Source organism: Chiloscyllium plagiosum, chromosome 9 (assembly GCF_004010195.1).
Source record: "Chiloscyllium plagiosum isolate BGI_BamShark_2017 chromosome 9, ASM401019v2, whole genome shotgun sequence".
In the NCBI taxonomy this organism is placed as follows: Eukaryota; Metazoa; Chordata; class Chondrichthyes; order Orectolobiformes; family Hemiscylliidae; genus Chiloscyllium; species Chiloscyllium plagiosum.
The window spans coordinates 29,259,341-29,286,286 of NC_057718.1; the positions used below are offsets into that span (position 1 = coordinate 29,259,341).

The window sequence follows — 26,946 nt, forward strand, 5'->3', positions numbered from 1 at the left end:
CACCTATCGCATCTCCACGCCCCTCCCCCAAGTCCCTCCTCCCTACCTTTTATCTTAGCCTGCTGGACACACTTTCTTCATTCCTGAAGAAGGGCTCACGCCCGAAACGTCGATTCTCCTGCTCCTTGGATGCTGCCTGACCTGCTGCGTTTTTCCAGCAACACATTTTCAGCTCCCACCCAGACATCAGTACTCAACAGCCTCTGCACACATTCAGTAATCAGCCTGACTCTCATGGAAACACCACAGCTTAGAACAAAAATTCCAACTTCTGGGCCACTTACTCCTGAGTTGGATTTGCAGAGCTAGGAATTTAGCCCTCCTAAACCAGGAACGAAATTCCATTCACAAGAAATCGGGCAATTAATCAAAAATAATTGTTATCATTCCATGGCAGTGCTGCATTCCCAACTGCGTGAGGTTTTTACATTTTCTGCAGTTTAAAGCGTACTTTCCTTTTTAAAAATTGCACAAGTCATTCCTCCAGAACACACTGTACAGAGAAGGATAATAAGGTTGTGTGTTGACTCCACATGTTAAATGCAAATTTATTGAATTGCTTACCCTTTTTTGAAATAATGCACATAAGCACTTTGCAATGCAGTTTCAAGAAAGTATGTGAGCTCCAACTCCTGAACAGGCACATTTCCCTTCGTACCTCTAGATTGAGTGCTGATCATAATCTTCAAGAAGCAAATGAGAAACAAAAAGCAAAAAGCTGGTTAAGATAAAAGGAAGAGTATGGTCTGCCAACAATTACTTTTTGCTTTATACTGAACACTGCCATTAGATAAAACTACCATTAGCCCTTAAAACCAGTGTGTAATACTTCCCAACTGCTGTTTTGTCAACTCTTAACATCAGTTATATCACTGATATAATTATAACAGTAGTTATTTGATGGACATATGTTATCAGCATGATTGGCATACTGCAAACGTTTGTCAATGTGATTGCCCAGACGTACAACTTATTAAAGTCTACCAGATTTACTCATCACCAACTGTTGACCCAGATCCTCTCACAAGGGCTAATGGTAAAAAGATGACCTGCATGAGGTTCTATCATCCTCAGGAATACAGTGACTAGCTGATTTAAACTAATGCTTTCTTTTCCTACCAGCATTGTTATGAATATTGAGACTGTTTTGTTTTAAACTGTCTCCTTTAATTCAAAGTAAAATGGAGTATTTTAGAAATTGACTTTAAACAAATTTGTGTAGCCTGCCTGTTACGGAGACAGAAACGTAAAACGTACTGCAAGTAAGGTACAAGTATTAAAACAAAGGAGAACATGGCCAGGCTTGCTGCTTATAGACTTTCAAACTCTAAATCAGAGATTTAGTAAAAACTCATCAATAGGTGTTCATATGCCAAGCAGAAAAAAAAGGACTATTTCTGGGTTAACCACCAAGCAGAGTGAGCAGGGAAACCCAGTTCAAAGCTTTGGATAGTAGAAGGTGCTATGTTACTGGTTGCTCATTCAAGTGTGTTCAGAAGGTGGAATGATGGGACTGTTTTAAAAAGGACACTGGAAGATTCATCCTAGTGGATAAAGGATAAAAGACCATGTTAAAGCAAAGAGAGGCTTGGGACTTTAAATACAAGACAATGCATCCTGAGAGTGTAATTTAATAAGGAGGCATGAGATTTCATTTTCTGTAGCTTAATGCATTAGTTGCCTATTAATATTAAGTTTAGTCTGTTGATTTTAGTCTGCATTTTACAGTCAGAGTCTTCAAACATTAAATCTTGTAGTATGATTCTTTCTACTGGTCCACGGAAAATTCACACTCTTTTCTGATTCTCAGTTTGAAACTTCACTGCCAGAGAGTACAATACAGAGCAATGGTTTAATCTGCTGTTGCACTATAATGTCACCACTTTCTTTTTCTAGCAGGAAGGAAAAATAAATCAGTTTGTTACTTGGTCAAATCTTTACCTCATCACTGTGAGTAAACTTTATATATATATATTATTAGAAAGCAAAAACCAAATTGCTGTTTGAAACTTGCTCTTTAGCATGTAACATTTGCTCATCTGACACTTGGATCAACAGACAAAGCAAAGGTGAGGAAATGCCAGGGGAAATCAACTCATGTTGCCAATTTCCTCTGCTTCAAATGTTTACAGTCTGATTAATCTTGTCAATCAGAAAGTAATGGTTATTTGTAGGATTTCAAAAGTGAAGGGAGAGAGAAAGAATGATGCAAACTGATTAAGTGAGACGAAGTGTAAAATAAATAATAAATTGAATACCCTTCATCAGAAAAAGTATTACAGCATATCTTTAACTTTCCCGCTGTGTTACTCAGACTAATCTTAATGAAAACAAATTCTATTATACAGTTTTTACAGGCCTATTCTATTAATTATATAACTACAGCAATCTCCTTTCTCTTCATTGGCAGATAAATTAATTTATCATAACAGTCTCATGGTGCTATCCAAAGAACAACAAGGAGTTTTCCTAATAAATAAGGCAACTCTTGTTTCACATTCAAAAGATATTCTAATTACTAATCTACTCATTGCTGGTTGAGCTAATATTGCTCATGTAAAATAGTTGTGGCATTTGCCAAACAACAAAAGACTTAAAGTATAATTTGTGAGAAACGCTTTTTGGGCATTGTAGGATGAGACCTTTATATAGTGTTATGTTTAAATAATTTTCCCTATTCTAGGCACATTTTTAAAACTTATAAATTTACTCTCAAGTTCATTGATGGATAGGTGGACAAATACTGCAATCTAGTTAGCTATTAATACCAGGAGGTTCTTAGGTTTGTTCATTACTTGAACTTGAGAAGTGAGACAGTAACATTTCTACCAAATACAGTGAAAGAAGCCAGTAGAAAAGAACAATTCAGCTAATTCTGCTTCTGATGGCAAATTAGCAACTGCTAACACATAGGATTTAGTGGGTTATATTTACTCTCCTCTTCTTCCAAAGAAACTCTCCAATCTCTCTGTCCAGGCTCCCATATGACTAGCCACTTGAATCCAATATAAGAGGATGGCTAATATCCTTGAAACTAATCACGGGAGTAGAACAATAACTTTGTTCCTAGACTGCGGTTGGGATAAAATCCTAAATTCCCCCCGTAACGTCATTGTGAGTCTACCTACATCACAGAAGCTGCAACAGTTCAAAAAGCTGGCTCACCATCACCTTCTTATGCAACTTGGGATGGGAAATTAATGCTGGCACAGATAGTGATGTTTACATCCTATGCATGATTATAAAAAAAAGTCATCATTAAGGGAAGAGCAGGCAAAAATTGAGAATAGAGGGAGGAAAAAAATGTTCTTTTAGATTAGATTACTTACAGTGTGGAAACAGGCCCTTCGGCCCAACAAGTCCACACCGCCCCGCCGAAGCGCAACCCACCCATACATTTACCCCTTACCTAACACTACGGGCAATTTAGCATGGCCAATTCACCTGACCCCTGCACATTTTTGGACTGTGTGAGGAAACCGGAGCACCCGGAGGAAACGCAGACACGGGGAGAACGTGCAAACTCCACACAGTCAGTCGCCTGAGGCGGGAATTGAACCCGGGTCTCTGGCGCTGTGAGGCAGCAGTGCTAACCACTGTGCCACCGTGCCACCCACTAAGTTCTGTGCCTGCTGCGCGTTCAAAACGTAAGATGGCTGACAGAGGTTTTTTTGTACTAGAGTAAAATCAATTCCAAAGTTCTACTGTATTAACAGATCTCAGGATATAAAACTGGGTTCAAACACAAGTCAGCTTGCAATACCCCAGGACATTAAAGGGACTACTTCACAATGCATACTGTCCAGAAAGAAGAGGTCTCCAACTCATCATACTTGCATAAAATCAAAGTCAAGTTCCAACATCCAATTCACTAAAACATTTCTCAGACCTCTCTCTACTCACTCCTTTATTTTTGTTTAAAACAAATGAGTTGAAACGGTTTTCCTTACCCGTTCTTCTTCTTGTAAGAAGACTAGAGCAATAACACTAGCTTTTTCAAAACATGACATTATCTCTTCCTCTCGTTCAAACAGACGAACTCGTGAGGTAACAGATGAAGCCTGTCGCTCAAGGGACAAGCCTGAGAAATGAAAATGAAAACAATTGACATTTTTTGAGCACAATTCATTAATAAAAATGACTGAGAAATTCAAAGTTAAGTATATTTTATTGATAGGGGACAAATTTACATAAAAATCTTGTACTGTGTGTTATGAAACGAGAATACTTACAAATTAAATTCAGGAAAATAGATTCCAAAAAATGTAGGATTCAATTTGTCCAATGCAGGTAGTATTGCAAATTATTATGGTATAGGATGGAGTTATATTTCAATTATCAATAACTTTAACTTTATTAAGAAAATGAAGATTTATATTCTATTTTGTTTATTATTGTTAGTTATTAAACAGTTTGTGTAAGGAAGAAAGCCATACGGCCCAAAACAAAGACAAGTCATTGGTTTGCAGATGGCTCAGCCTAAGAACATAGAACAAAGAACATAAAACATTACAGCGCAGTACAGGCCCTTCGGCCCTCGATGTTGCGCCGACCTGTCATACCAATCTGAAGCCCATCTAACCTACACTATTCCATGTTCGTCCATATGCTTGTCCAATGACGACTTAAAAGTACTTAAAGTTGGCGAATCTATTACCATTGCAGACAAAGCATTCTATACCCTTACTACTCTCTGAATAAAGAAACTACCTCTGACATCTGTTCTATATCTATCATCCCTCAATTTAAAGCTATGCCCCCTCATGCTTGCCGTCACCATACTTGTCAACAGGCTCTCCCTGTCCACCCTATCTAACCCTCTGATTATCTTAAATGTCTCTATTAAGTCACCTCTCAACCTTTTTCTCTCTAATGAATACAGCCTCAAGTCCCTCAGCCTTTCCTCGTAAGAGAAATTTAGACTACCACATGTGAAAATGCTTTTGAAATGAAAAGCTTTTACTCAAAAACAAAGTTACAAAACTAAGCTATTTCATTTATGTGTATGTCTACTGGAATAAAGTCCTGCAGTGAATTTTGTAGTTACTTCAATCTTCTCAGATATATTTATTAGGGACATTTGAGATGGTACCTAATCACTAGAAATGACACTGCATATACCTAGGCAGACACATGAATGGCCTTATTGATGCTGCATTAACTTGGTAAAGATGTATGGAGTTATTAAAAATGTTAACTGACAAGCTTCTACATAAAGGACGATCTTACAAAAGTGATTGGCATATCAAAGAATGTATTAGGAGACAGTATTAAGTGAAGTCACTAAGATGTTCATTACTCTAAAAGAAAAACTAGCACGAATTGGGCACATATTGTACAGCTAATCCAAGATTTACCATGAACTGTTCATGCACTAATAAGCCAAGTGGAGTTCAGCATGTCTCCAATCATGCACAGCAAATAGTGGCTGTTGAGGATTAAATAAAGCATGGATTTTAATAATCCAATGCACTAGAAGGAAGACCAAAGCCCGGAGAAGAACCTCAGTCAACAAAAGAGAGCAACGATCAATGCCCAGGCAACTGGTGTCGCAATCCACATCCCAAAGTGGATCAACTGAAAATCATTGCGTTTTTTTTAAAGTATTTTTTGTGGTTAGTTTGATAACTTAATGAATTCTGTATAAGATTTTAGATTTTAGACTTGGATTACTTACAGTGTGGAAACAGGCCCTTCGGCCCAACAAGTCCACACCCACCCTCCGAACAGCAACCCACCCAGACCCATTCCTCTACATTTACACCTTCACCTAACACTACGGGGAATTTAGCATGGCCAATTCACCTAACCTGCACATTTTTGGACTGTAGGAGGAAACCTGAGCACCTGGAGGAAACCCACACAGACACGGGGAGATTGTGCAAACTACACAAAGACAGGTGCCTGAGGTGGGAATTGAACCCGGGTCTCTGGCGCTGTGAGACAGCAGTGCTAACCACTGTGCCACCGTTCCGCTTGTGAAAATAAGGTTGTGCCTTGAATAGGCCTTGTAGCTAATCAGGACGAGTAAGCTTTTAGATCAAATTCCTCCCAAAACTCAGTCCATAACTTTAATTGACTTGGGTCTTATAATTAAAATTAAGTTACTTCACAAAATCTTACAATGGTGAAAATGAAGTTATTTCCATGTATCCTCTCAAAGGCTGGCCAAATATCTCAATTTAGAAATTTTCTAATCAACCTGTTCAGGTAGGATGAATGTAGAATTCCTGGTCCAGAGCTAGGCACACAACCACCGCACAATAAAAGCACCTTCCAAATATCTCAATTTAGTTGTGATGGAGCAAAATGGGTGGCTAGTGACAGCAAGAGAGTGGCACACAGTGTGAAATGACAAGCAAAACATTTAGGGAGGGAAGCAAGTAATGTAACGGTTAGGGGAGGGAATCAGTAAGAAAAAGAGAGGAGAAAGAATTAAGTTAGAAGATTCTGGGCCAATTAGGTTCAAGGCCGAGGTAATGTAAAAATTGCGGTCAAGAACCTAACCTGTCCTTATATATTTTCTTATGTAAAAGTGATTTTTGATTAGCATATATTCATTCACTACAAAGATTTTTAAATACACTGTGTTCTTCATCAAAACTTTAAACTCGTCTTATTTTTAAATCTCTCATCTAATTCAAAAATGCCATATCTAATATTTGTAGCATTGTGCTGAGGAAACATGATCAATAGAACCTCTTCTATCTAATTTGGTGATTGTGCAGCATTTTGATATCTGACTCAGGAATGTATACATTCAATTCATGTTTTAGCAATCATTCAAATTGCACTTGCAATGAAGGAATACTGGACTATTTCTGGTACCTGTTAGACACAAAAGGGCATAAAAGATTACAAAACATTTTTGAAAAAGTGCAAGTAAGCTTTGGAATATCAGATTATATATTTGAGTCATGTTCAAAGATTACATTAACAAGGGAACCCATAACAGTAATCTGGCATTTTATTGAATCTTCTCCCACATTAGCTATGTTAATCTACACCCAAGACATTTGTCAGAGCTGATCCATTTAGGTCCGGTAAAGCTGAATCTGTAATATGGCCTCCAGTTTTGGTCACAAACAGACAGAGGCTGTGAAGAACCGCAAGATTCATCCCAGTGTTAGAAGCCTGAATTTAAAGAAAGAGTGGATAGTTTTTGATCTTGGAAAGAAACCTTTTGAAAGGCTACTTTCCCTGGAGTATCAGAGGCTGAGGGGTCACCTTATAGAGTTTATAAAATCATGAGGGGCATGGACAGGTTAAATAGAAAAGATATTTTCCCCAGGGAGGGGGAGTCCAAAACTAGAGGTTATGGGTTTAAGGTGAGAGGGGAAAGATTTAAAAGGGACCTAAGGGGCAACAGTTTTGCACAGAGAATGGTACGTGTATGGAATAAGCTGCCAGAAGAAGTGGTGGAGTCTGGTACCATTACAACATTTAAAAGGCATCGGGTATATGAATAAGGAGGGTTTAGAGGGATATGGGCTAAATACTGGCAAATGGAACGAGATTTATTTAGGATATCTATCGGCATGGACGATTTGGACAGAAGGGTCTGTTTCTGTGCTGTCTACTATTAGATTAGATTACTTACAGTGTGGAAACAGGCCCTTCCACACCCACCCTCTGAACAGCAACCCACCCAGACCCATTCCCCTACATTTACCCCTTCACCTAACACTACAGGCAATTTAGCATGGCCAATTCACCTAACCTGCACATTTTTGGACTGTGGGAGGAAACCGGAGCACCCGGAGGAAACCCACGCAGACACGGGGAGAATGTGCAAACTCCATACAGTCAGTCGCCTGAGGCGGGAATTGAACGCGGGTCTCGGACTCTATGAGACAGCAGTGCTAACCACTGTGCCACCGTGCCGCCCGTGACTTGAAGTGGTGTGAAAAACAGCTAATATGGAATATTACTTTAACCCCATGGTCTCCAATGTAGACAACAATCAACTGGTCATTCGCAAAGTCTCTGACAAGTCATCTCACTGCCCACCCACATTCTTTTGCTGCACACACATAGATTGCCATGCCATTGCATGAATTCCACTTCCAGAAGCCACAGGTTAGAGAAAAGAGCACATTCTTAACAGGCTTTACCAGTTTGTTGCATCGTGTTTCAGTTTGGTCCAGATGGACTATCACTGCAGGGTAAAATAAGTTTACATTGGCGATGCAAACAATCCAATAAGAAATATACTAGGGGTTAATGTGTGGAGGCAGTACTAGAAACACAGGTCAATACTTAGCTCATCACATCCTTGTTACTCACTGAAATAGTGTTCCGATTGTAATGAGGTCAGCCAGGTGGACCTAATAGGATAAGAAGTCCTTGATGGGGGTTGTTAATCTGGTTCTATCAGGTAGCCTTGGCTGACAGATATCCTGTTCACTCTGAGAGCTGGCTCTGAGGGAGCTGGATCAGTATCAAGGATTCTCCACATGTAAATAAAGGGTGATTGATGCTGAGATACTGGCCTCTGTGGAATTATTATACAGCAGCTCAGCTAGTCCGCTCCTCTGCTGTGCTCTGTAGGGCTGCAGATTTCTTCTTTAGCTGCTTACCCAATATATCCATGCAGGATGAAGAAAACTTACAGGCAACACTGCCATGGCCCACATCCAGTATCCAAGCAACGCAAGCCAAACAGGAGCCCAGGAACAAGTTGTAACCACAGACATGACCTCTTCAGCCTCCACACTTGAAAGCAGCCAGCAACATTGTGGATGTTCCAGAGGTGTGGATCCAGAGGCCTACCTGAGGCGTGACCAATGGCAGAGTAACATTACAACTACAAAGTGAAGTAATAATGATGAGTGATGAACCAGGACCATCTGAAAGGAAACCAAAAAGTATACAATTCCTACAAGGAATGACAAAATGAATTTCTATTCACAACTGTAAAAAAGAAGATGATTTGCCTCATATGTCACAAAAGTATATTGATAAGTAAAGAGTGCATTTGGAACCGCACCAAACAACAAAACGCACTAAATTCTTGGCTAGTTTTCCCTTGGAGAGCATGCTTAGGACAAAGGAAATTGTTGTGCTAAAGGCCATTTTTAAAATTGAACAGTAATATTTTTCTAAGTTACCAGCGTTTGGATCTTCTAGCAAAGGCAAGAAATCATAGCAATGACTATGAATGCTGACTAGATTAGAGTGGTGCTGGAAAAGCACAGCAAATCAGGCAGTATCCAAGGAGCAGGAAAATCGACGTTTTGGGCAAAAGCCCTTCATCAGGAATGATATGACTGCTAACTCTATATTTACAGTCTTTAAAAACAAAGAAGAATTAATAACGCAATCTAGAGTATGTCGCATGGTAGAAAGATGAGTGGTTTATTTGCCCAAAGGTGTCTTTCTGTAACTACAGTAGGACCTGAAGGATTGTGAATGCTTCTCACTGCAGTTTGATGAATCCATCAGCATGACAAGCTCAGCCCAGCTGATTGTTCTTGTGTGAATGGCTTTTAAGGACATCACAACTAAAAGAGGATCTTCTCATCCTTTTGCCTCTTAAAGAGAGAACAAGGGGTGAGAATATCTACAATGAATACAAAAAGCACATCCTAACATTCCAATCAAGAAACTAGTTTCCATCACAACCTGTAGTGTAGCAGCCATGCTTAGTGCAAATGCCTGCTCTGTTACATTTTGCAAAACTGCTCCTGATTTTCCCTCTTTTGTTCAATTAACGAAGTATAATTTCAGGACCATTAAGGAGAAACTCTTTACAGAAAACTCAGCAACACATGGAGCAAACTTGCAGATAGAACAATGCAAGCAAAACCTTTGCAATCATTACAATGAAAATCTTGGGATTTTATAACTGGAAAACGGTGGGATCTCCCTTGGTTGATTAGGATGAGCTTGAATGGTCTTTTTCCATTATAATAATCTTTCATTGTGTAGTGTAATTCTCCTATCCTTAAAAAATAGCACTTGCGCATCCTGTCTACAACCAATGAAATCCTTAACGAAGGTTTATCATCCCTAGATGCTATTTCTTTATGTTCTCCTTACTCCACTTCTCCATGCAATGTTTTCATCCTCAACCATTCATATTCTGGGCGAAAATGAGTACTGCAGGTGATGGAGGTTAGAGTCCAGAATATGGTGCTGGAAAAGCACAGCAGGTCAGGCAGCATTGGAGGAGCAGGAAAAATCGACTTTTCAGGCAAAAGTCCTTTATCAGGAATGACTCATTCCTGATGAAGGGCTTTTGCCCAAAACGTCAATTTTTCTGCTCCTTGGATGCTGCCTGACCTGCTGTGCTTTTCCAACACCACACTCTCCATTTATATTCTGTACTATATGCCAATTACCTCAGTCTTCAGGAGTTCAGTTTTCCAGAGTATTAAAATTCAAATTCTTCAACTCTTTCGATAACCATGTGCCACATTATCTCTGTAATTTCTTCTAGCCTTCATTCCACTTTCAGTATTCTAAATTTGGGCCCTCTCTTGCCTTCAGATGATCATTATGACATAGCTAAGGTGGTGTTCTCTGGAACTTCCTCCTTGTGTCTTGGCCTTTTTATATCATTTTCAAAACTCTTTTTCTCAACCAAGATATTGCCAACATTTCTCACATTCTTCATCAATGTGCAACATCCAGTCAGTTGCCTTTGGTGTTTTTCCATTGCCATTCTCTCAAACGTTGCCCCAAGATGTGTTCTACAGTAATGGGCTCCACATTTAAATCATTCCTGATCTGATTTGACCTATTGTAGTCATGTTTGCCTAAGTACAGTAAAATGCTTTGTTTGTGAATAGTACAGGCAGATCATAGCAAGCAAGGACATATAGATCGTACGGTGCTTAGCCAGATTGAGGCATACAAGTTACACTGCACAGGAGGTGCACAAGACAAGATCAACATTATTTGAATTTTGTGAGTCCATTCATCAATCTAATAACAGCAGGGAAGAAACTGTTCCTGAAGTTGTGCTCAAGCTTCCATATCTTCTGCCTGATGAAAGGGATTGTAGGAGAGCATTAAAGGGATGGAAGGGGTCTTTGATGTTAACAGCCTATCTGTGGCAAAGAGAAGTGTAATTGGAGTCCATGGATGGAAGGTTGGCTTCTGTGATGGTCTGGGGTGTACACACAAACTTCTGTAGTTTCTTATGGTCCTGGGCAGAGCAGTTTCTGTAAGAGGCTGTTATGCAGCCGGATAGTATGCTTTCTATGGTGCATCTCTAAATGTTGTTGAGAATTCTTATGGACATGCTGAATTTCTTGAGCTACCTGAGAAAGAAGAGGTGTGTTGTGCTTTATTAACTGTCGCATCTACGTGGGAAGTCCAGGACAGGTTGCCAGTTATCGTCACTCCTAGGAATGTGACGCCCTCAATCTCCACTCCATTGATGTAGATGGGGGCATGTTCTCTTCCTTTCTTCATGTGTGTGTGTGTGTGACAGACAGAGAAACTGTTATCATTGCACCACGACAGCAGGTCCTCTATCTCGCTTCTACATTCTGACTCATTGTTGTTTGCTATCCATCCTACTACGATAGTGTCATCAACAAACTGGCATTCATTTGGAATTTAGCTACACAGTTGTTGGTGTACAGAATGCATCCTTGGTGGGGGTGTCCAGTGTTGAGTGTTATCGTGGAAGAGGTGCTGTTGTCTATCTTCACTGATTGCAGTCTGTGGGTCAGGAAGCTGAGGATCCAGTAGCAGAAGACGGAGCCGAGACCTAGGTCTCAGAGTTTTGAGATCAGTCTGGAAGGATGGTGTTGAAGGTGGAGTTGTAGTTGATGAGTAGGAATCTGATGGAAGTGTCTTTGTTATTGCAGGGATGAATGCAGAGCTCGGGAAAGAGCTTCCACTGTGGACCTGTTACTTTAGCAGGCAAATTGCAGGGGATTGAGGCAGACTGGCAAGCTAGAGTTGATGTGGGCCATGACCAGCCTCTCAAAGCACTTCATATTTATGGAGGTCAGAGCCACTGCGCAGTAATCATTGAGGCACATTGCATGTGCTTTCTTTGATATCCTGATTTTAAAAAATAAAGGTTTTTGATTTTGTGTTGTGCATTGAATCTTCAAATTCTCCAGACTCAAGCCTTGCTTAATGAGTAAGTTAGACAAAGGAGAGCCAGTGGACATGATCTATTTGGATTTCTAAAAGGCCTTTGATAAGGTGCTGAACAGAAAGCTGCTAAATAAGAGAAGAGCTCATGGCATTCGGGGTAAGGCATTGGCATGGATAGAGGATTGGCAGAACACAGAGAATGAGAATAAACTGGTCCTTTACAGAATGAAAGCTGGTTACTACTGGAATTCCACAGGGGTCAGTGTTGGGTCCACAACTATTCACATTACACATTAACAATCTGGATGAAGGAACTGAGGATACTGTTGCTAAGTTTGCAGCTGACATAAAAATGGATGGAGGGACAGGTTGTATTGAGGAAGTAGGGAGGCTTCAAAAAGGACTTGGACAGGCTGGGAGAGTAGGCAAAGAAGTAGCAGAAGGAATACAATGTGGGAAACGGTGAGGTTATGCACTTTGCTAGGAAGAATAGAGGCATATACAATTTTCTAAATGGGAAAAGGTTTCAAAAATCTGAAACAAAAAGGACTTAGGAGTCCTAGTTCAAGATTCTCTTTAGGTTAATATGCAGGTTCAATTGGCAAATAGGAAGGCAAATGCAATGTTAGCATTTATTTCAAGGTTGCTAGAATACAACAGCAGAGATATACTGATAAGATTGTATAAGGCTCTGGTCAGAAAGCATTTGGAATATTGTGAGCAGTTTTGAGTCCAGTAATTAAGGATTGCTATGCTGAGGTTTTGGAGTGGTTCAGAAGAGGTTTACAAGAATGGTCGTGGGGACGAAGGACTTGTCATATGAGACGCGGTTGTGGACTCTGGATCTGTACCCATTGGAGTTTAGAAGAATGAGGGAGAACATACAAAATACTGATAGAACTGGGTAGTGTGGATGTGGAGAAGATGTTTCCACATGTAGAATAAATTAGGACCTGAGAGCACGGCCTCAGAGTGAAGGGATAACCCTGTAGAACTGAGATGAGGAGGAATTACTGCAGCCAGAGGGTGGTGATACATTGCCGCAGATGGCTGTGGAAGCCAAGTCACTGTGAGTATTGCAGATAGAGATATATATGCTCTTGATTAATAAGAGAATCAAGGGTTATGAGGAGAATGCAGGAGAATGGGGTTGAGAAACGTATCAGCCATAATCAAATGGTGAAGCAGATACAATGGAGTGAATCTACTAATTCTGCTCCCATATCTTAAGGTCTTATAGTTTATGATGCAGAACCTGCTCAACTGAATTGTTAATTTGAAACTCCCTGTCATCTCCCCGCTATCCTAAACATGGTCAGTTGTTATAAACTGCTCATTTTCTTTAACTCAAAAACTTGTTACATATCAGAAACAATCTGTAACAAATGAAGAGGGCAACTGATACAGCATATACCTCCACAGGCTGTGATAATTTAGTGTTATAACACTGCTGTCCCTGAAGACCTTTTCCTGTCTGATTGATGTGCTGAATCTATAAAGATGAAAGTTTTTGAGTAAGAGCTCGTCTCACTGAATGGGCTGCTCATCAATTCAAATCCAACAGCCTGCTCTAAAGACTCTGCTTACATTTTGACAGCTATAACAAATTGCACCACAGAAACTGAGACAATCCACAACATTCTAAATAAAACAACACACAATGTTTCAAAATAGGTCAATAATAAGTTATCTTAGAAATTTCTGGTTGACTGCAAAATGAGAAACATTGTTTGCATTTCCTGTATTATATCACAATGCAAACCAATGTCACTAAATTGGTATGTGAAACACCAATGTCACTAAAATAAACACAAAATACGGCCAATGCTGGTAACTTAAAATAAAAAAAACAAAGTACTAGAAGTACTCAGCAGGTCTAGCAGTCAACGTGACTGAGAAACAGAGTTAACATTACGTCAAATAGAACTCGTCTTCAGAACCCTGAAGAAGAGCAATATTTGTCTTAAAACATCAACTCAACATCTCTTTTCAAGCTTGCAGCCAGACTTACTGACCTTTGTATTACAATAGCTCCCTAATAATACAATCTATTATCTAGTCAAATTTTGACTTTTATATCTCCCTTGGTACATTTGCTTCCAAGTAAACATACTGTATTTCTTGAAGCTCAAGTTTCAGCATTTGTGACTTTTGTTGCCTTCATGGAATATGGTTTCAAAATGAATGACTATTTTAGACATACTTACAAAAGTAGATATTGCAATGGATACAAATCTATTGAGAAAATTTCAAGATAAACCACTTATTTTAAAACTAATACATTTTAGCCTTGGGGACATAATTTAAATGTACACACAGACTAACCCATGAGTTGATGAAAGAACAAAGACTGTCCAATAGTACACAACCAAATGCCTGTTTCTGGTGGGAAATATATCATTCTGTTCACAACGTTCATTTTAAAGGCTTTTTTTGGAATCTTCAATGTCAGTTAACGTTTCTGGCTAAATATTTCTCATATCTTGTCATGTCTCAGCATTAAATTCAGAAACTAAATTAACTCCTGCCTCTGTTTTTGCTTTTCATTTACAAAGTATATTACTGCTAATTCCCTTAACATTGCATACATAAAGGGAAGGTACAGTGCTCAAAATGATTTAGGAGGCAATCTTCCACCACGGGAATCAAAGACAAATTAGGCTTCAGCTAAAGCAGGTTTAGAGCTTGGGGGAATTAGATGGCCAGAATGCAAAAATAAAATCAGTTCCCATTTTCAAGTCATAAGCGGGTACATTTCCCTGTTGGGTATGATACCTGAGTAAATTTCATCAGGGATCAGTTATGATACTGATTTCAATAAATTTGTTAGTTTGCAGGCAAGCACGAGAAAAATAATAATGAACATTTCCAAATTGTCATTAAAACTCAAGTGGTTTATTAATATCTTTTAGGGAAGCAAACACTGATCTGTTCATGCTCTGGCATCTTAATGAAATGGGTTAGTGTGCAGTAGATTTCAATGCAATTGTAATGTCATGCATTTATGTTTATGAAGATCTAAGTATGTCCATGGGTACTCAGTAAGGCTTATAGATTGAGAGAGATGTTTGTAGTAATTGAAGATTAATCAGCAATGGTGCATAAGCAGTTTGAATAAGGCCATTGAAAGGGTACACAGTGCTTCAGGCTACATTGTTTGAATTAGAGCATAATATAGAGACACATAGAGACCTTAGAGAATATTATGATCCCAGCTAATGTTACAAATGACTCAGTCAGACCCCAGAATGAAATCTGACCTTATAGATCTTTTTATACATTGAACATGGCTGTTTTCAGTGAAAAATAAGCAAGAGGATGCAAATTTGGTTTAAACTTTAAGCAGAAGTTTATAACACGAAATAAATAAAAATAAAGTAAACCAGGCTCTGAAAATAAAACATAGTTTGAAAGATTTCAAAACAAAGTCCCAACTACTTCACATCATCACTTTACAGTTAATCAAAATCCAGAAAGGTTTCCCTATCCTATCAAATGCATAGGTTTCCTGTCCTGTGAACCTTGAAACTTTCTTCTTAAATATTGTACTCCCACAACTGAAATTGTAAACACTTTCAGCTTCGAATAACTAATGCAGATTTCTAACCAAACAGTCTTGATCTGGAAGTTTTCACAAATTTTAACCCTTACAACGAAATAGCATATTTCCTTAATTTCCCTGAATAATCTTTTTTTCTAGGGTAAATTATTCTTCCATCTGACCACAGACAAGTCTTCTTTGAATGGCATTCAAAGATTTAACAAATTTGTTGAAACTTGCTCATCCTAGCTTCTGCTATGCTATTTTATTTCTTCTGTTGTAAACTCCCACAGTATAACTCTAACTTCCATTAAATTCAATGTTTATTTGCAAAATGCACCTTATTTCTTTAGGATATGGTTGAAACAAAAATACATACATATATATAAAACACACACACATATATAATTATAATTAAAGATAATAAGAGAAAATAATCACAAGAGCAATTCTCCTCGCCAACTGAAATTCAGAGACACGGAATTTTAAAGCAAGTCAAAATCTGGTTGATGGGATTTATTTATTTTTCTGACACCTTTTCTTAACTGTTTAAAACCCAGTCAATTAAGTAATTATCCCAAGTAAAACTTATCTTGGGTTTTACATATTGTCCTGCCTCCCAAAAGATAGTCTTCTATAACAGTTATGGTTGTTATGGCAAATCCTGAATTAAAAAGATAGTGGATATAACCTTGATATCTTCCCTATAAGATGTTCACTATTTGATTTATGGTTCTCCCATAGAAAACAGTCTAAGATACCTTCACCAGTTCTGCCCCACCTCTCAAAATATTAACCACAATTACTGAGGAGCTCAGACAGGAGAAAATCAGTTGAGAAGAGTTTGACTCATTTTTGGGAAGGTAACCTAACCCCTAAATTGTTTAACAACCATTGAAATACACCAGGTATATTTCGTTTTCATGGTTGAATTTTGTCTTACAAATTAGAAATTCCATTTGATGTCAACTCTTCTAAAACTAAATAAAGTAAATGAGAAAAAAAAGTGACGAAACTGAATTCAATCCAATCCACATGTATCAGCTTCAAGGGTACTGCTTCTATCTACAGATTGGTTTCAACTTTGACTTACAACTGATGAGGTTGTTCATACATTGGATCTAATAAATGTACCCTTCGTGGACTGCTTGTAACTAGGAGTTATAGCTCCATCTGGTGGAGAGCATATTTTGAATACTTGATAGTCTTCAATCAAAATTGTTGCTGCACTAAAAGTTAAGGTGCCGGAGGCAGTTGGCTCAAGAGTATTAGAAGTGGACCTGAAATTTTGCAACACACACATCTAAAGGTTGTGAAACTTGATCAGCAAGCAATTACATTTCCCAAGATGCAAGTTACTTTACAGTCTTAGTAAATCAATCAATTTAGCAGACGCTTTGGATGTGCAATATATACGTACCGTTACAGGACTTTGCCTCAGCGTTGTGCTCTCATTGGTGAAACAAGCTGGACATGCTGAAAAAGGCCAGAAAGTAGTGGACAGATAGCAAGATTAAGCAACTTTTACAACTGAAATAAATCGAAGTATTCTCTTGTTTGCAAGAACAGTGTGGAGCATATAAGCAAAGGAAATGGGCAATTTTCCTTCCATGTGCATAAACTGATTGCTTAAATAGAATAGCTGCTGATAATGAGCAAGAGGTGCTTGCTAGGCATCACATATAGAACAAATAGCAAGGAAAAAGCCTCCGGTGTCCGTGTTCTTTATTCATTTGAAATCTACAAATCTACTTGATAGTGCTTACACACACACACACAAAACAGGAAGGTGAGTAAGATTAAAACAGTCAACACCGTGAAGCAGTGAAAACTGCATACAGCTGTTCAAAGTATTTCATTTTCCTCATTCATGTGCAGACTTCAGATTATAAGTAAAAGAATCTAACCAAGTCAGAAATGCAATAAAACTTGTTTTGTTTTTGCAATTCATTCTAATTAATCATAATGCACCATCAAAAACATAGCAATGCAATTACATCACTATTTTAAACAAGTGGGACAATTTAAAATACTAATTTACCAATTAATGTTGCTCACCCAAGTGGAAAAGCTAATATACAATATTTTCATTCTCTGTATTATGCATGCATGATCATTACAAGCTTAGAAATATAAAACACATTTGACAATTCAACTGTTCTTTCATTATTTAATGCATTAGAAAAACATTGAGATTTTTTTCCATATGTACCTACAATTATCACAAAATCTTAAATTGCTAAGTTCTTAAATTGTTACGTGTGAACTTAAATCGAGATGAAATCAAGAACAGAAGAAGTTTACATAGTTTTTGCCATTTTCTGAACACTAACAGTCAACCCTACAGCTGTATTAGGCATCAATTCAAATAAATCAAAGGGTCTCCTTTATCTGAATTTATAGAACAAACATATCAAAATTCAATTCTCACATTGTAGTGATGTACAACACACAGTCTGTTGTTCTTTAGGTGCAGCATGTAAGTACAAAATAGTTATGGTTAGACAAGGTAGGGTGGGATGAGACTCATGTGGAGCATAAACACAAAGATCAGTTGGACAGAACAGTGCAATAACTTCTTTGCAAATTTATTCTACTGTGATGAAAGGTATTCTAGAATAGGCAGAATCAATTTTAAAATAGATTCCATAACCAGATATTATAGAGTTTTAAACTTTAAGTATAATAATAGAAGTTTGAGCAATGAAAGAGAAAATAGCATGTGCATCCTGATAGCTTTACTAGTGTGTCTTTAGGATTACGTATCCATATTTTCCAAATAAAATGCAAATGGTAAGCATTTCAAAACAACGTACAGACTTACAGACGTACATAGTTTTAGATTGTGGAAGGCAGTCACTCACATTTGCTTCCTCCTTTCTTTCCTCTCCAAAGCCCCTGAACATATTGTCACCTCCAAAAACAGTGCCCATTGTTCCTGACATACCACATTGAATTCCCTCCATTCAAAATCAGCATATGCAAAAAGCACATGTAGGCTAGCCAGTTCAAAGTCACTACCATTTCTCTCATTTCCTCCATTGTTGCTAAAGTATCAGACTGCTTATATGACAGCCATTATCAGACAAGCATAAGTTTACTTCAATTAGTATTGGGGCAATGAAAACCATGGTCCTCACTTCAAACTAGCTTCCCTAGTTACTGACTCTATCCCTCTTCCTGGCTGTAGTGTGACTAAATCACTACTCACAGTCTTGATGTCATATTATACATGAGCAGAAATCCAAAGGCATCATTAAAATCAACTACTTACATCTTTGTCATACATAAACTCATCTCTACCTCAGTAAATCTGCTGCTTAAAGTCTCACCCATGCTACCATTGACTATTTTAATACACTCCTGGCTGGGCCACCACTCTCTAACCTCTAAGTTTGAGGTCATCTATAATTCTGTGAGCTGTGTCCTAACTCAAACTATTCTTATTCAACAATCACCCCAATGTCTGCTCACCTACACTAATTCCTGATTAAGCACCATTGTGATTTTTAAATTTCCAACCTTGTTTTGAAGTTCCTCCACAACCTCATCTCTTCCCATCTCTGTAACCGCTTTCAGCCCCACAACCCTCAGATATCTGTCTTCATCTAATTCTAGCCTTTTGAGTTTCATTAACGTTAAACACTCCTCAATTGGAATTCTGTCTTTAGTTGCCTGGGCCCTAAGCTCCTAAATTCCTCTTTACCTTTCTTTTTTTAAGGTATTCCATAAAACCTACCTTTTTGGCCTAGTTTTTGATCAACTATCTCACAATCTCCTGAAGTGTCAAATGCCATATTTTATGTTTTATTGTTCCTGACAAGTGCTATTGTATAAGTTGTTGTTATAGGTCATCTTTTGTACAAAGTAAGATTAGACCAAAATGCAAACTAGTGGAACACCATTCACTCCCTTCACACTAGACTTCTTGCCCCTCCATTTCCTCCCAGATTATGCAGTTTACTAGATTAACAACAACTGTAGTCAAACAAACTAGCCTTATAACTGTCTAGACTTCTAGTCCTACAGAAAATTATAATTAGGATTTTGCGATTTCTCTTGATATTTCCCAAAGAATTCAACAGTTCAAGATATCAAAGTTGAGTGATTTATGTACCCTATGTTTGATTAACTTATTTAATACCAGTTCTACTTGGATTTTAACCACCACTAACTGTAAAATCACCCAAACTTGATACACTGTCATATCAATAAGTTGTTGAAAATTGAGAGAAAGGGCAATAAATGGTCAAGGAAATGGGAGTCTCCCTACAAACTGAAGAGTTAGCAGAAGTCTCATATTCCTATTTTAGTGAGTAAGTGCAGAAAAGGACTTGTGACCAGTAATGGGCCTTGCCAGGATTCAGGGGCCCATGGGTGGAAATCCCTCAACCTACCCCATTGCCTCTGGCAATCAGCAGCTAGCAGCAGGAGCAGTAGCAACTACAGGTAATGTGCCCATTGACTCAGGTCACAGCTGGGAAGATGGGACAGGAGGTGTAAGGTAAGAGGTGGCAGGGGAGGGGTGAGAGGCAGGGTGGCAACGTCTGGACGGCCAGGATGTCAAGGTGACTCTCAGCAGGCCCATATGCTAACATCACTGCTCCCAATGTCATTTCCCTTGATCAGGGACTGTGCCTTTGAATAACAATCCTAATACCAACCCAGCAGCCCACAAGCAAACAGCTGCAACAGGCTAAAGCCCCGAAGTGGACATTGCTTACCAATTTAAGGGCCTACATTTGCAGCAGCAGATAGAAAGACAGTCCAGGCTATGGTCATATTAGTTTGTCTGATCTTGGAAGCTAAGCAGACTCAGACCTCATTAGTATCTGGATTGGAGACTACCTGGGAACACCAGATGCAGTAGGCTTTTGTGGTTTGGTAGCACACTAATCATGTCCCTATCTCTGAGCCAGGAGGTTCAGGTTGAAGCCTCCCTCTCCAACTCTACAGATATGTAATAACATGTTTGAGCAGGTTGATATTTTTAAAAATCTAGAAAGGCAGTCTGCAAGCATTTCTGTCTGTGTCTGAGTCAGAGTCAGGATGGCAATAATGACCCCATCTGGCACCCTCCCAAATCGATTAAAAACAGCCCCACCTCCAAATTCACCTCCGAGAAGAGCATTAGCTTCCACTTAAAATGCTTATTTATAACATCTGCTAATCCCTATTCCTACCACTTTCATCTCTACCCTAGTCTTTACTATTTTCTTGCTACAAAGGCACCTTTAAAGGAAGTCTATTATGAAGTTTTTACATTTTTTTCTCAGTTTCTCTCACTATACTGATCTATTAGGATTTTCTATTTTTCACACTTATTCTGATTTTCTTCAGAGTATTTACATTTATGTACTTTTTAAAGATTCAATTTTGTGCTAATCTCTCTATTTTTTGATGAATTTTTGCCTTTGACACAACTGTTTGGTTTCCACCACTGGAGTATATACTATACACATGTGTGTGTTATTTATACCCTTGCTAATTTTTCATTCCATTTAAATTGGAGTTGATTCCTATCTATTTTACTGCAAGTTGCTTTGTGGAATCAATTACTTCAGATGAGAATTCTATGTTCCCTTTTATATTTGTTATTTTTATTGTTAGTCTACTGAAATTTTTGCTCCCTAACTTTAGACCACCTGCATTTTCTGCTTCATACACTAGGACCAAGTCAAGTAGCTGTCTCTCTTTTGTTGAAACAAAGAAATGATGGTGAACCTTTATAAAGCATTTGGCTGGCCTCAAATGAAGTGCTGCATTTTAGTTCTGGGCACGACATGTGAGAAACGTTGAGAAAGTATTAAAGGCAGTGAAGAAAAGGTTCATACAAATGGTTCCAGGGATGAGAAACTTCAGCGATATGGATAGATTGGAGAGCTGGGAAATTAGAAAAGATTCTCCTTGGGGAAAAAAGAAGATTAATTAGTAGGAGATTTGTTTGAGGTTTCTACATTGTGAAGGGAAAAACTGTTCCATCTTGGCCAGCCCTGGGGAGATGGCGAAAACAGTTTGTCCACCACAAGGGCAAAAAGAGAGTCAGGGAACCATCACCATCATCTTGGGGACAGGTGGAGAAAAGTAAGTCATGAGGAGTCATAGTTATAGCAACAGGACAGTTTGAAGGAGGTAAAATGTTACGTTTGCAGAGATATTAACCATTAAACCTCCCAAGCCTGAGTAAGTGAACGAGTGTGGGTGTCTGCATGAGGGGATGAGTACAAGTGAAATGGAACCTAGGGTTTGGATGTGAGAGAGTGTGAATGGATGGACCTGGGAAGGGGATGAATTGGACATGTGTGTGGATGCGTATGGGTCAATGATAGAGTTTAGGTGAATCGGTGGCTCAGTTTGTAACAGTTTGGAATAGTTTGGAGGGTTTATAAGAGTATTCAATGTTGACAACAAGTGCAAGAGACAATGTGAGCAAGCGTGGGAAAGGGATGCGAGTGAGTGCGGGGGACAGATACGTGCAAGGGTGTGAGTGGCTGAGAGTGGGTATCTGGGTGAGAGAAAGTGAATAGTTTGGTGAGTGGTGTAAGAATGAAACTGAGCCAGACAAATACTCTTCATTCCACTCCTCCTCAACAAAGCAGGTCAGGTGAGGAAAGCCCAAAATGATAGGCAAACCACCACAGAGATCAATTTGATATAAGGCAAACTCAAGTTTGGTGTCAGTTAATCCAATTCCTTATCTTGCCCCTAATCCTCACGCACTTTCCTGGAGATCAGCACTCACTCTTTAGCTCTGCTTAGAATCATTGATAAGAATCACACAAACACCAGGTTACAGTCCAACAAGTTTATATTAAAGTACAAGCTTTCAATTCGATGCTCCTTCGTCAGCTTGTACTTCCTAATAAACATATTGAACAAGAACCTGGTGTGGTCTGATTTCAACACTGGCACCTCCACATCATAGAGTCACAGAGTTTTACAGCATGAAAACAGACCCTTTGGTCCAACTAGACCATGATGACCAGAAATCCTAAATTAAGCTAGTCCCATTTGCCAGCATTTGGCCCATACTCCTCTAAATCCTTTGTATTCATGTACCCATCCAGATGCCTTTTAAATGTTGTAATTGCACCATCCTCAACCCACCTCCTCTGGCAGCTCATTCCATACACACGCCACACTCTGCATGAAAAAGTTAGCCCCTTAGGTCCTTTTTAAATCTTTCCCCTCTCACCTTAAACCTATGTCCTCTCATTTTGAACTCCTCTACCCTGGGGAAAAAACCTTGGCTATTCACCCTATCCATGCCCCTCATGACTCTGTAAACTTCAATAAGGTCACCCCTCAGCCTCCGACGCTCCAGGGAAAATACCCCCAGCCTATTCTAATCAAAAGGGCAATAAAAAGTGCTGTTTGGTACTTTTTAATAGTCTTTTTTTCTAATTACTCATTTAAATTCTCACTTTATGTTTTATTTAAATGAATGTCATGTTGTGCCCAACCTTATCTTTCTGAGATCTGTGTACTAACTCCCCTTCCTTCCTCCAACCATACTTCCAAGTGAGGAAAAGTAAGAACAGAATGACTGCTGGTTTACCATTTATATAAATTAATTTATCTTTAATACATGTTTTTATTTGTACTTCTCCAGTCAGCATCTTTGGGCATCTGTGATTTTCATACAAAGCAAAGAAAAGACGCAGGTCAGAAGTCCATCTCAGCCAGAACAGTGAGAGAACCTTTATCTGTTATTCAGAATCATGCCATAGTCTAACATACGGAACTAACTGACACCATGTCCCTATCAATGTCTATCTCAAGACATTTAATTGATTTTACAAAATATGTTTTTGCCTAATTATTTAAATTTCTGCTCCTACTAAGTTTTACTTTTGAATATGTTTTTGGAACATGCAAAAAAAAAACACAAGACTGGTCAAATCCATTCCTCTTATGCAGCAACTAGAGGAATTTAAATCGAAATAAGGCCTGGGAAGTTTAAAATATGAAAAGCAGTGCATAGTCTTACAATAAACAGGTGTAATGGCATAAACACATTTCAAGTAAAATATTACACTCGTCTCACTAACATCCAGATGTCTGTGGTCAGAATCCAATCTATTCTGCTGGACAAAGTCAAATTGTGTAAAAGGAAATGAGAGTGCTCAAGCTAAGCATTCTTACTAACAAGTAATCCATTTATGGCAGAGGTATCCATACGTACTACCAGGGGTGACCTGCCTTCTGCTTACCACCAGTAGCCTTCAACAGATCTGCAGCTTGATAGATTTCCGTTTGTGGTGTGCAAAGCAATAGACTGTTTACACACTGAAAAACAGTGCTTTCGTCAGTTGCTAACACCGGATCTTAAAATCTTCCCCTTTTAAAGTGAGACGTACTACAAAAGTAAAACCTGCTTCTATTGTGAAAACTCCAACTGTCCACAGTGACATATTTGGAAGAGATTTCTCATCCCAGGCAAACTAGCAAAAAACACGTTATACTGTAGCACACTACATGTACTATATTGGGCCTCACTTTTAGAACAATAGCAAAAACATAATTTTGACTGTCTGTATACAGAAATCACAGGCGCAGCATATTTTCACTCCATAGTACAAGATGTTGGAAACATTCCACAATATGCACTCTGGCACACAATAAAAGCTCAAGTTCAAAAGCTTCTAATGTAACTTAATTTAAGCATACCTTCTCCCTCAGAGAAGTAGATTCATGCTTGTATAAGGCTATACCTTTTTATCTTTCTGAATTTTAAGTTTGGACTAAAATGGGAAAAGGACTGTTTTAAAACCAGGGATTATGGAAGGAATTGCTGTAATTTTTAAAGTTACTGAAACTCACTAAGTCTTGCTTTCGATGCTGCTTTGTTTAAGCAGTGGGAAGTATTTGTAAACAGGTTGATACCACAGATTTTGTATAAAGTGAGATTCAGCTGACAGCAGGTTGCTGATTGATTTGTGGAATGTCTGACCAGTTGTGGATGCCAAAGGCCATCAGGCTGACAATAACTAATTAGCACATGGGGAGCTGAACAGCTTTTGGGTGTGAAGCCTGTGGACTCCTGCAAGGACAGATACTATGTCATTCTCTGCAACAGAATATCTGAAACCAAAATAAAAAGTTAGTTTATTTTCCCTCACCAGATGCTGAAAGCTGTGGTCTTTGACCAGTAACTAAGAAGCTCTGTAATTAATGCCTCCTGTAAAGAAATGTGAAGAACCAGGAGAAAAGAGACGGAAGAACAGAATATTCTTGCAAACCAAAAGGAGCATTTCAGTTTTATTCCTTCTATCCATTACACCCATGTGTTTTTGTCTGTCTGTCTATATGTATCTAGGGGCATTTTGAAAGGAGTTAGAGCTTTACCTCGTAAGATGTTGACAGTTCATAGTTATTTACCTGTAGTTAGAATCTATTTATTTGCAATAAATTGTTGTTCTTGTCAAGTACAGAAACCTAGGCACCGTTTGCTGTTAGCCTGCATGTATCTAGCAGGTAAATTGGGAATTTCACATACTTTGATAAAGTTTTTAACTTTTGTGACGACCCCAGGAGTAGTGAGGCTTGATTTCCAACGCAGTGTGGCATGACATTTGTAAAGGTGGAAAATGTCGTTTATATGTTGTTTCATTGGAAGCTACCATTTCACAATATTTCTCATTCCAGGCAAACTTGCAAAAAACACATTATACTGCAGAACATTACATGTACTATATTGGCCCTCACTTTTTAAAGAATAGCAAAAACATAATTTTGACTGTCTGTATAACTTATCAATACAGTTACATTCATATTGGACCTAGAACATGTACATTTTTAACAGAATGCTTTAAGTGCTTCAATAGGATCATTACAATTTGGATATAAATACTAATATTCTCCATCCCTAATTATTTGATTCACTAGAACATTAGTCCAAACAGAGTTCAGATGAAGCCCATCCGACTGGAAGAGCTCTTTTCTATGCAACATTAGTGCCTGTGTCCTACGAATTGAAACCCATTCCTTCCACGCATTCTTTGTGTCACATGTTTACCTCCTTCACCTTATTTACCCTATGCCAGTTTCCCTGTGGTTCAGGTGCTAACCAGAGATTCTTACCTTGGAGGTTTCTCTTTGTAACTTATGACCTAACTCTTCAAATTCTTTCAGCAGAAACTAAATTTGAATTACTTTATTTGAGGGGTCTGACTGTCTCTTGGAACAAAATATCCAGGTCACTTTCCCTCCCTGATGTGGTGCAACGTCTGGAGCTTGGACTCTAACTCAAGTCCAAAGTTGCTCAAGCTGCAAACACTTACTACAAATGATATGTTTGCTTGGGATCATCTTATAGTGGCCACCAGATCCCACATGCTGCAGCAACATGATCCATCTTGCTATCACTATCACATTTTATTTAATTTATTAATTAATTACATTTGAAAATCTGTTTACTGTAATTAATTTATTATACACCACTCTAAATTTTATACATAAATTATTTTTAAGAAAAGAGAGAAAAATAGATTAGACATTGAAACAAACTGAAGACTTTTTCCTTTAAAGACTAGATCTTGAACTGTGATTGATTTGACTTCAGTTTCCCATTCCATTTGACCCACTTTGCAGTAATAGAAAATACAACCTCTCTACAACAGTATGAATTTCAACATTGCTTTGCCAACAATCAATGGTAACAGCCAAATAAAATGAACTAAATTGAATTGATTTAATTAAAAATACAAGTTGAAATAGCTGTCTCATTATATTTCAGATAGTATAAACATATTACTGCAAATACTGAATAAAAGCCTGCCCTCCTCTTTTCAATTGAGGAAGTAACCTTAAACATTTTCTTCAGAAGTCAGAACTATATTATAAAGAAAGCCATTATATTTATATTAAACTATGCTATTCCATGATTTTTTATATAATTCATAATGCTTGTCACGTATACCCGAGAACTCGGTGGGAAGTGATTGTTGGACCCCATGCTGAGATAGTTGTATCATCAATACTCACAGGTGAGGTGCTGGAAGACTGGAGGTCGGCTCACATGGTGCCACTGTTTAAGAAAGGTGGTAAGGACAAGCCAGAGAACTATAGACCAGTGAGCCTGACGTCGGTGGTGGGCAAGTTGTTGGAGGGGAACCTGAGGGACAGGATGCAGAACTTTCGAAAGCTGATTGGAGGCAGATGTTCGCAGGTAAAGGGACGGCTGGAAATTGGGAAGCCTTCAGAAATGAGATAACAAGAATCCAGAGAAAGTATATTCCTGTCAGGGTGAAAGGGAAGGCTGGTAGGTATAGGGAATGCTGGATGACTAAAGAAATTGAGGGTTTGGTTAAGAAAAAGAAGGAAGCATATGTCAGGTATAGACA

General features: G+C 38.5%; 1 protein-coding gene across 5 annotated transcripts in view; it reads right to left on the bottom strand.

Moving 5' to 3' along the window:
- LOC122552723 (tetratricopeptide repeat protein 7A-like) overlaps positions 1–26,946 on the bottom strand; it is a 421,938-nt gene that overhangs the window by 365,521 nt on the left and 29,471 nt on the right. For 4 of the 5 annotated variants that reach the window (XR_006312460.1, XR_006312459.1, XM_043695624.1 and 1 more), the window contains exons 4-5: positions 3,951–4,081; positions 565–683 (exon numbers count right to left, since the gene is read on the bottom strand). Coding sequence is in view for 3 of the 5 variants with exons in the window: in XM_043695624.1 (XP_043551559.1) it covers positions 565–683; positions 3,951–4,081 (250 nt within the window). In the remaining 2 variants the exon portion in view is untranslated. Of the gene's footprint in view, positions 1–564; positions 684–3,950; positions 4,082–17,021; positions 17,078–26,946 lie in introns of all 5 variants that reach the window. The other variant, XM_043695625.1, reaches the window with a different exon arrangement.